General features: G+C 42.1%; 1 protein-coding gene across 2 annotated transcripts; it reads right to left on the reverse strand.

The window, feature by feature from the left end:
• Positions 1 to 25: 25 nt before the first annotated feature.
• On the reverse strand, positions 26 to 5,617 carry lactb (lactamase, beta). 2 transcript variants are annotated; one of them, XM_088641563.1, is made up of 6 exons: positions 5,088 to 5,617; positions 4,435 to 4,501; positions 3,957 to 4,147; positions 2,970 to 3,324; positions 2,169 to 2,334; positions 26 to 841 (listed from the first exon to the last, which is right to left on the reverse strand). In XM_088641563.1, the coding sequence occupies exons 1-6, from the start codon at positions 5,469 to 5,471 to the stop codon at positions 319 to 321; spliced, it is 1,686 nt and encodes a 561-aa protein (XP_088497689.1). In that variant the 5' UTR covers positions 5,472 to 5,617; the 3' UTR covers positions 26 to 318. The 2 variants fall into 2 exon arrangements, with proteins under 2 accessions (XP_088497689.1, XP_088497688.1); XM_088641562.1 differs by having other exon boundaries at positions 5,082 to 5,617.
• Between the last annotated feature and the right edge of the window lie 4,803 nt (positions 5,618 to 10,420).

Here is a 10,420-nt window from a genome sequence, read left to right on the forward strand (position 1 = left end):
AGCATGTGTAAAATATGAACAGTCAGTAGGCAAAAAACTTTTTTAATGGATCAGACTCAGACAGATTAAACATAAAGGTACGCTGAAGTTTTAAAAAATGCCCTTTCAACAACAAAATGTTTTTTTTAGCCACGTGTTTTCCACTGTTAAAGAAGTTTTTAGATGTATTTAAAATGACATTAAAAATTGAATCCTCTTCTTCCTTTAATACTGCAAAAGATACCAATCTTGCTAATACAGAAAAGACCTCAAATACGAGCATTTTTACTTCAAAATGATTGGTGCACCAGCTGCACAAAGACAGCCTCCTGTGCTCTCTCAAGCATTCCTGGCTTTCTCGAACTGCAGAGCGATCTTCAGGGCAGTGCTGTTGAGACCAGCAGACTGCATGTTACTGATAATAGTCACCACAATGCCCTGTGGAGGAGCCAATGTCTGTCCCTCGCTCTGAGCCAGGTTGCAGGGCAGGACTAACAACACACTACTGGCCCCTACAGCTCCCCCTGTGTGTGAAACATAGTGCCGCCTTTTCCTGCACTGTCCAAACTGCTGCTGCTCCTCCACCACCAGCCAGCCCATTGCATACTGCCCATCCTTATCCCAGGATCCTTCAGTTCCATCCACAGGGGTCCACAAGGCTTTGGCCGTTTCGGGCTTGAGGTAGCCCGGCAGGAGGCCTCTGCCATCCTTAACATGCGCCATTTGGTAGCTGTAAAGCATGGCGTTGCCAAACACCAGCAAGTCACCAGCAGTGGACAGGAACCCTCCCCCTGCCCATTTGTAGGAGTTGTCCACATAAGGGCAGTTCACAATGCGGCCTTTTTTGTTGAAATGATAAAACCTGCAAAGAGGGGAAAAAAAACGTAGATGGTGTTAGATTCCCACTTAAAGACAAGTAATGTTCTCATTTAATGAGAAGTTAATGAGATCTAATACTCATCCACATGGGTTTCCTTAATCAGCCTTTCAATGCTTTCTCTCCTGCTTGCTTAGAGCCGTCCCAAAAACAGGACCAGTCACAGGGGAGAGTGACATACCAGAGCTGCTCTGCTCCCGAGTCACTAACAACGAGTAGAACCCCTCTGCTTTTCTCAGGGGGACAAACTCATAAGACGTAAACATAACTTGCATGTCTCTGGATGATGGGAGGAAACCAGAGCACCCTGGCAAAAGTCAACAGAAAAACAGACAGTACATGGACCCGACACAGAGAACCAGAATTGGATCAACTTGTAGTACCCTGCAGCTGTTATGCTAACCACCAGTCTTGTATCCATCCATTTTCGAACTGCTTTTTCCAATCCAGGGTCGCAGGGGAGCCCGAGCCTATCCTGGTGAGCAACAGGCACTAGACAGGATCCACCCTGGATAGGATGCCAGTCCATCGCAGGGCACACACTGACACCAGGGCCAGTTTTCCCAGAAATCAATTAACATGACATTTTCCCACATTATGGCATAGTAAACAGCTGCCAAAATTTACAGGCACATATTCCCTTAATGTGAAACTATAAAAAGCACTGTTGCAATTTTATTTGCATTGCAGATCTTTAGGGTTTGTTGACGTCCAACATTTTAGTTTGTGCCATGCAAATCATATGCAGATGGCATCCCAATTCACTACACAGTGTGAAGTAATAAACAAAAACAGATCATCTGAGTCAGCCCAAAGAGACTGCACATATTAAAAAACAAAAATATAAATGATCTCAAATAAGTTGCAAATTAACCATATGTGTTTCCCTGGGGTAACAGCTTTTAGAGTTTAGATGCAGAACAGCTTAAAGAGTTCAGTCATCTAGATACCAGTGACTGGAAACTGAAATGATCAATGCTAACATGAGAGAATCTCAATGAAGACAATCCTTTGGTCATAGACAGTGGTTCGGGTTTTGGGAGTTTTAATTTTTAAAAGAAATGAACTTATGGATAAGAAGCCAAAGTAGTGAAATCAAACCAGGTGTGATCGGAAACCTTAGAGTGAGACATGAATGGAATGAGAAATTGAAGCTGTAATTGAAAGATGTAATACCATGTGTGGCACTGAATGCTTAGTGCAATATTTTCAACACAAAGCAAACCTTACCATGCAAAATAAACCACAAGAATTTAGACTTTTTTTGGAAACAGCAGGCTTTGAAATTTGACTTTGCAGGTTTCTCCGTTACCTCGATCGGTTGTATATAATGCGGTCGTTCTCCTCCGGCACGGTGTTCAGCATGCCCAGCTCCCGGAACATCTTCATCATTTGATCCAGGAAGGGCTGTCCTGCTGCCCTCTCCACCACCGCGCTGAGCAGAGTGAAGGCGTGTGTGGAGTACAGGAAAGTGCTGCCTGCAGACACAGACAGCGCACTGCTTCAGCCCCACACAGCAGCTTCAGGGTACGCAAATGAAAAATCCAGCAGCTTTAAGGACAGTACTGAACATGGTCTGACCTGCTACAACTTCACTGACGCAGAAGGGTGCTCAGTGTATCTACCACTTTTGATAATTGCAGCTGCAGAAAACTATGCGAAGAATAAATGAAATATTCCATACGTGGTCTTTTTTGAGACACTTAAATAACCTGCCTTTCTCCCTGCTCCTCTCTTAGAAGATAGAGAGACCAATAAGCAAGGCCCTTAACCCCAACTGCTCCAGGGGTGCTGTACAATGGCAGACCCTTTGCTCTGACCCCAGGCTCTCTCCCTGTCTGTGTGTCTCATGGAGAGCAAGCTGGGGTCTGCGAAAAGACAAATTCCTAATGCAAGAAATTGTAAAGGGTTAATAAAATGATGTTGTTATTACCAACATATCCAGATAACCACATAGACACATGTCATTTCTTGGGCAGCATTAACACGTGTGAATCAGAAGGAAGAGAATTTTATAGTGAAAACGGCCACATTTCCTAAAGATACCTGATATGGTTTATCTGTCTCACCCAGCAACCCTTCCCAATTTTATAGAACAGTCGTCATCTGTCACCTGGCTTGAAAATCAGGGGGTCATTTTTAAACAGGTCCAGGGCCTGGATGACACTGTCAAACTTCTCCTTCAGGTAGTACTCTTCCTGCTCAAACTCCTTCTTAGCGGCCTGCTTGGCGTCCTTGGTGCTCTTGGTGCTGTCGTTGCCCCTGCTGGATGGCTCTCTGCCACCGTTCTTCCTGTCTTTGGGATGAACTTCCTGACTCCCCAAGGCCTTATCTTCTGCTGCAGCCGCCCTCTGCTGTTTTAACGCTCGGTTTGCCTTCTCTTTTTCCTCCTTCACTTTCTTTGCGTCCTTCTCGTAGTGACGGATCCCACTCAGGTGCGACAGTAGCATCCGTGTTGTTATCGCAACCTCGAAATGTAAAACAACAGCACTGTAAACCCAACATACTGTACTGGCACTGCCAGTGACAGCTGGAGGGAAAAGGCGAGGAAGGGATTTGATCGTGCCAACACGATCCTCCCTTAAGGCCAAAACGTCTTATTACAGAAAATAAAAATATGAAGGACATATTGGGTGGTGGTGGGGGGGGTGTTTGTCACAAACAAGCTTGTAGATCAATAAAGCAATCCTGGAGGCATCTCAGGGTAAAGGATATCTTCCAACCCTCATGCCAAATCCTTTCCCACACTGCTGAAAACAACAGGAAAGCCATACTGTATTTCAACACTATGTGCTTTTTTGTTAACGTTTTTGTAAAGAACAAGTAACTGTCTGTAACGAATACGGCCCTGCGTATAACCGGGATCTCAACCACCTGGACTAAAGCAGTTCTCTTTTAGCTCAGCTGGCAGGTTGCTGGAGTCCCGGGTTCGAGCCCAGGTAGTGAGGGACAAAGTGGCAGGGCAGGAGCGGCAAGGGCAGAAACCCCAAGAAACGTTACATGTCCAACATATCCTCCCCCCGTCAGCGAACTTGCAGTCAATGAAAATAACCAGTGTCGGGCTTCTGGTCACATGACCTGCCGCCTTTTGTCGACTTACAGCTTCTCCCTTAAACTCCTTCTCTGGAAACTCGGGGACGTATTTCTGCACCGGCGCGTCCAGATCCAACCTGCCCCGCTCCCACAGCCGGGCGACGGTGGCCGTGGTGAGGGGCTTGCTGATGCTCGCAATTCGCATCACGGTTTCCGGGCGGCACCGAACCCGGTTCTCCAAATCTGCGTACCCAAGCCCTTCAGCACAGAAACAAAAATAAATAGAATTAAAATAACATTTCATTTAAAGGCGTCAGTAAACCATTCATTTGTAGGTCTATACACTATATGTGTCTTTTAGAAAACAATTTTCAGTTCAGTTTATCGTTATATGCACAAGTGCAATGTAATGCTTATAACCAGTGTCTAAGCAAACTAAAAAAACAAACCCCAAAGCAATTACAGTACATACTATGACTTACTGATTATCTTTATGGTGATAAGAGCAACAACGCACTTAAAGTTTAATCAATGGTACTACCCACCTTCAGCCCAGACCTGGGTGCCATCCACAGACACCCCAACCACTATTCCTGGCGCAGCAACTTCATCCTACCACCCGGAGAAGGGAGATCAGTAGGACAAAATACTGAAGCAGTGCCATTCAGAGCAGGTCATCTCAACCTACACCGTAAACTAAAACAACAGTCGGAGAACTGGAATACAGGAACTCTGCGTCAATAATTTCAAGGCTGGAGTGGGTATAGTACAATCGCCGGATCAGTGCCATTGAGCCCTGGCTGTTACACATAGACTGGATTGGAGCAGTCAAGAATTAACCCCTGCATCCTGGAGATATAACCCCAACAATGCCTGGCATCACAGCAAACAGCAAAAAAAAAAAAACTTCTAAATGGTAAATTAGTATCACGCGTACATGATTCAATTAAAACTAAACTGAAACCACCTGAAAACAGAAAACTCCACGTATACTTCTTTTTTCTTGTAAAACGCGGGCTAGCTTCAAATCCTTTAATCGCAAAGAAGAGCACAACTCAACGTGCTCTTAGGTATTTTGTATGCGATTCTGATACTTTGAGCGAAAGTCTGATTACATTGTTTTCCAAATCTGGCGATACACGTTGATTTTCTTCTTTCCTCAAAAAACAAAAAACAAGCAAACCCCCAGTACCTGTACCTTTATCCTTTGCAGAAGGTCTCGGCTTATTTCTATGGCAGATGCATATTTTTTAGCTTTATTTTTCTCTTCATCGTCGGGTGTTTTACGCTTGTGTTCCGAACCCCAAGCAAGGTCTGCGTCCTCTTTTAAACCCAGCGCTAAGACCAACCCAGCGCCAAGCCCCCAGAGCCAAACCTTGGAGCGCTTAGCGTTCAGAGAATGAAAGCCGATTTTATTCGGGTGTGTTTTGAAGCCTCGACTTTGTTGACAAATCCAGGATCCACCGATCAGCCAGCCACAACGAGGAAGGCTCTTGTTAGCCTCGTCCGTCCAGGAGCGAGTTTTCCGCAGACACCAGCTTTCACAGCTGCGCCTGCAGATGTTGTAAAGCAATCGAGACATAGTGCACGGACGTCAAAATAGTCAATTTAGTGATGTAAGAGAAAAAAAAAGGGTAGGAAAGAGGAGAAAGGCGAGATTTCACTGGTTGGAGCGCAGCCTGCCTTTCACCCTTTGACAGTGACAAACTCCACAGGCAGCACTAATCAAACTCTGATTCAGACCCCACAGGGCCAACGCAGAATTTTGGATTAAAAAGTTAGGGAGGTATGTACTACCTCGACAAGGTTTATAAACATTTATAAATGTATAAACGTTAAAGCATAACTTCAAAGTTACATTGTGCTTAAACATAATACATAAACTTTTTGAATTTAATATTAAGATTCAACATATTTAGTATATTATATTTTATATGACTAGAAGCTGAAACAATGGGCTCTCTCTCTGCAGTCATAATTTTCAATTAAATATTTCTTAGAGCTTCGTTTGAACAGAGCTTAGTTTCTGCACAGATGTATTCACTGCTTTTATTTTTCCTGTAATTTGTGAATATAAAATGCACATGATGTTCTCTAAATCATAACGAGAATAATTTCTTCGAAAAGTGGTGAACCATTTAACACGAGTTTTTCTCTGTACCCTCCAGTCTGCTTATAAAGACTATTCTTTTTCATGTACTGTACATACAAAATAAGCAAAGGTTCGAACAACTATAGAGTAGGTAATTGGAAATCAATGTAATAAATGTCACATGTCACACTAATACTGTAGGTGTGGTGATTTAACCCATTTCCTGTGAAGTCAACGTCCAAAAGCATTTCATAGACTTCATATATAAAGTACAAACGTCCTTTTTTCAAGCTATATTAAACAATACAAAGGAGAAACAGTATCCAAAACAGAAGAGTGAACAAAAAGAACTGGGAACAATATGGTGCCATAGATAATTACAAATCTGAACATCAAATCAAAAGTTTGACATACTGTTTATCAGTGGTGATTTTTCATATTTCATATTAATGTTGCATTTCCATCTGATAAACATGAAATGGGGAGTGGTAATGGACAATTCTGTTCTGTGGATATGATATCTGATATGATATCCTCAAGACGGATGTGGATGGCAATTGCAAATTGTGTCACCAACAAGAGGAGAATATCAGCCATATTGTTGCTGGATACTCTATGCTAGCACCGAAAAAATATTCGCATTGGCACAATAGAATAGCTAGCTAGCTACCTGCACTGGTCACTTCGTCAGGAGCTTGGCCTACCAGTGCCTGATCACTGGTACGATCACCAGGCTGAAAAAGTTGTGGAGACGGAGAACATCACCATCATGGCTGTTAACACCGATTGTACCATTGGAGCAAACCGGCCAGACATCATCCTCCATGATCGGAGCAAGAAGCAATGTTTTCTCATTGATGTAGCTGTTCAAGATGATGCGAATGTCTGTTTTAAGGAGGTAAAAAAATTAAGCAAATACAAGGGCCTTGAGATTAGGATATTGCGCACGTGGATCACAAGGTCACGTGTGATCCCAGTCATAATCGGAGCTCTTGGAACTACTTGACTCGCATTTCAAAAGTTCCTCGGTGAGCTGCCAGTCAAAGTGAGTGCGGCTCAGGTGCAGAAAATTGCTCTCCTCAGAACAGCCCACATACTTCACAAAGTCCCGACCATCGGACAATAGCAGGACCTGAGGAATCCGGTGGATCCCTGGTCGATAGCAACCAGCAGAAAAGTTGAGAAGATAAAACTTTTTGAATAATAATAATCTCTTACACTTATTAGGGTGGAGCGGTGGCTCTGTGGTTAAGGATCTGCACCTCTGGCTGGAAAGTTGCTGGTTCAAATCCCGTGGCTGGCAGAGAAATCCTACTCCATTGGGCCCCTGAGCAAGGCCCTTAACCCCAACTGCTCCAAGGGTGCTGTACAATGGCTGACCCTGAACTCTGACCCCAAGCTTCTCTCCCCAGCTGTGTGTCTCATGGAGAGCAAGCTGGGGTATGTGAAAAGACAAATTCCTAATGCAAGAAATTGAATATGGCCAATAAAGTGGTCTTAATCCTAATCTCTTAATATAGCACTTTTCTTGATACTCCATTCAAAGTGCCTTACAGGTAATTGGGATCCCGTCCACCACCACCAGTGTGTAGCCCCAAAACTCAGTACACTTACCACACACCTGAAATACCTAAATATAAGTTTTGCAAGTCTATGAGGTCCTAAGAGCCACTGTCAATACGCACTTACAAAAGGTAATGTGTAATTACTACAAGAACACTCTAGATGGAGACTTCTGCACAAGCTGCATGAGATTCAAAGGCTTTTAAAAGAAAACGAAATAAAGACCACAAGGTGTCAGTGTTTTACGGCTCATCTGTTTTTATTAACACTATTAAATAATTAAAACGCTTACTACCCGTTCAGACGACAGACCCAAGCCTAACTGAAAGCAACACATGGATTCTGGGACAACGGCACTCTTATTCTCCTGAAGTTATCGAATCTTACAGTCTGGAGTATGCCATCGAAGGTATTTGTTAGCTGACTGTTTATAGTGCTCATCTGTTTTCATTTGATAATGAGTAGCATGCACCAGTACAATTCTGCCAAAGTGTTCTTGCTAAACAGTAAGGAATCTCTTGACTGAGAGGCTTAACAGTAAACACAGAAAGCCTTCTTATAGCTACTCTGCAGGCCTTCTTATAGATGCCAATTTAGAAATCTCATTTAACCTATTTTTTTATCTATAATACCAGCAGTACAGACCTCATTCTGTGTTCGCCTGACTCGAATGTATAGTACACAGCTTGTCAGCAACGGCAGACACATAACAGTTTTTTTTAAGTGTTTCATCATGTGAAGCAAATCTTTTTTGTATTCTCTATTTTGTATTTCTCTTGTGTCTGTAATGATCCGTGACTCTTGAAAGGCAGCCTTTATCTGTCAAGCCAATTGTTTTCTTCAGAAATAGGTTTAAATTCACTACTAGACATTGCAACAATAGAATTCGAACCTGTTGTGGTAAACTTTTCTTCTCTTGCAATAACTATTTTAGCTTATAATATCATGTTGTATCCAATATACACTAAGCAAATACTAAGCAGACCTGTTTTTTGCAAAATATAGAAGTATCTAACTTATTCAGGTTCTATATTTCTGACAAACTTGAAAATAATAACCTAAAGGCATTCATGTAAAAATCACAAATCTCTGCCATTTGGACTCCAAATTATACATTTTTTTAAAAGAACACAGAGCACCTGCTTTTAATTTTTTTTTTTTTGCTGATAAATATAAATGACGTCATTCCTTTTTGGGTCAGCACAGACCTTGCAAAGGATAGGGCCTGATAAACATCTTGATGCAGTGCACCATTTAAAACAAACAAGAGTCCTCTTCATATCCCCTGTGCCAGCAATACCGACCTGCATAATTCCCAAGGCATCTCAGGGGAGATTCCACAAGGTATTCAGAATCAAATACCATCATCACTGTCAACTGCTCATTCAGATGTCCAGACATCAGCAGGAGGCTTTGTGTGTTATTCCTTCTCCTGCAGTCAGACAGGCTTGCTGAGACATGGTTAGCAGGGAGTGTTTTGGAATCCATTTCTGTGACGATGCTTCTGAGAATGCAGCTGTCCTTGCTGGAAGAATAAGCTCAAACAGTAAAATCAAAGGTAGACAAGTGCTTCTAAACTGCAGAGCCTCATGGGCTGTGTGCTTAATTATCCAGACATCATAATCCAAACAAACATTTACATTCCTACCCATTTCTATTTTGAAAACGGGAGTCTTTTTATTAAGTTAATGTTTTTGCATTTGAGCAGTAAAGGTGTCCCATGCAGAGCACGAATGGTCATTTAACAGATCACTCTTCAGAGGGTGACCTCTGCTGTGAAGTGGGGGTCTGCACCCTTCTGTATTCAACACTAATTAACCTCGTACTGTATTATGCTTTTCACGCTGCCTTGTCCAGAGAAAGCAGCTTTCCAAGTAATACCACCGTCACTGATTAAAACACTTTAAAACACCTAAGCAATCTATTCCTATGTGTGACCTCTATCGCACGTGACCAGTCAGCACTCAGATTCGAGAAGGAAAGCACGTGCTGAAAGGGCATTTAAATAAGAACTTGTGGACAAGTGGCTCTAATCAACTGTGTGCAAGTTGCCTTCCCAGGACTTTCCCCCTCTCATCAACAGAAATTCCAGGTGCTGTTGATAGAATAAGATCTAGAAGTGAACCACTCTGTTTATCTTGAAAGATCTCGACTTTAAAGAAAGAAGTTCAGAAGAAGAACTAATGCTTTCTGATTTCACTTTCAACTGTCTAGACACTGCAGCACCTGACATGCTAGTTATGGGACTATACTTTGAACTGCATCTTTGTTTCTCTTGCAAACTACAGTATGCATGCACTAAAATACTACAAAAATGAACCAGCCATGCCTGCCATGTCTACACATTAAAACAGCATGGTTTAATCCACACTGAGTTAACCAATTCCCAATGTTTTTTGATTACTTATAATGACTCATACACACTGAAAATATAAAATTTGACTTTTTCTTTGGGCCTGGTAAATTTTATTTTCCGGCTTTAAAAATGTTTCTTGAAAGATCTTCTTCCAGCTTGTGGGTTTTCTATTACAGACCTCTCAACTGAAGATTTGAAAAAGCCTCATCAGTATAGCAATTAAAAGAGAGACGTCTCTAATGGAACTATGCTGTGTTGCAGTTTTTTTTGGCATAATGGGAATAACAGGCCGCCAATTAAGTCTTAATTTATACCATGGATAGGCCTGCACCATTTTAAAAAGCTCTTACCTATTCATAAATGTACATAATGTTGGTAGTAGATTCTTTAATCAAGAATATTTTGATAGATTGGACTTTGATAGATTCTCAACTAATTTTAAGAACCGAGACAACCACATCTGCACAAATGTGTCGGCGTTTTCAATTTTTTGCATTTATGGTATTCCTTAAGGTCTCCT

Source organism: Lepisosteus platostomus, chromosome 7, assembly GCF_059453375.1.
Source record: "Lepisosteus platostomus isolate fLepPlt1 chromosome 7, fLepPlt1.hap1, whole genome shotgun sequence".
Taxonomy (NCBI): Eukaryota; Metazoa; Chordata; class Actinopteri; order Semionotiformes; family Lepisosteidae; genus Lepisosteus; species Lepisosteus platostomus.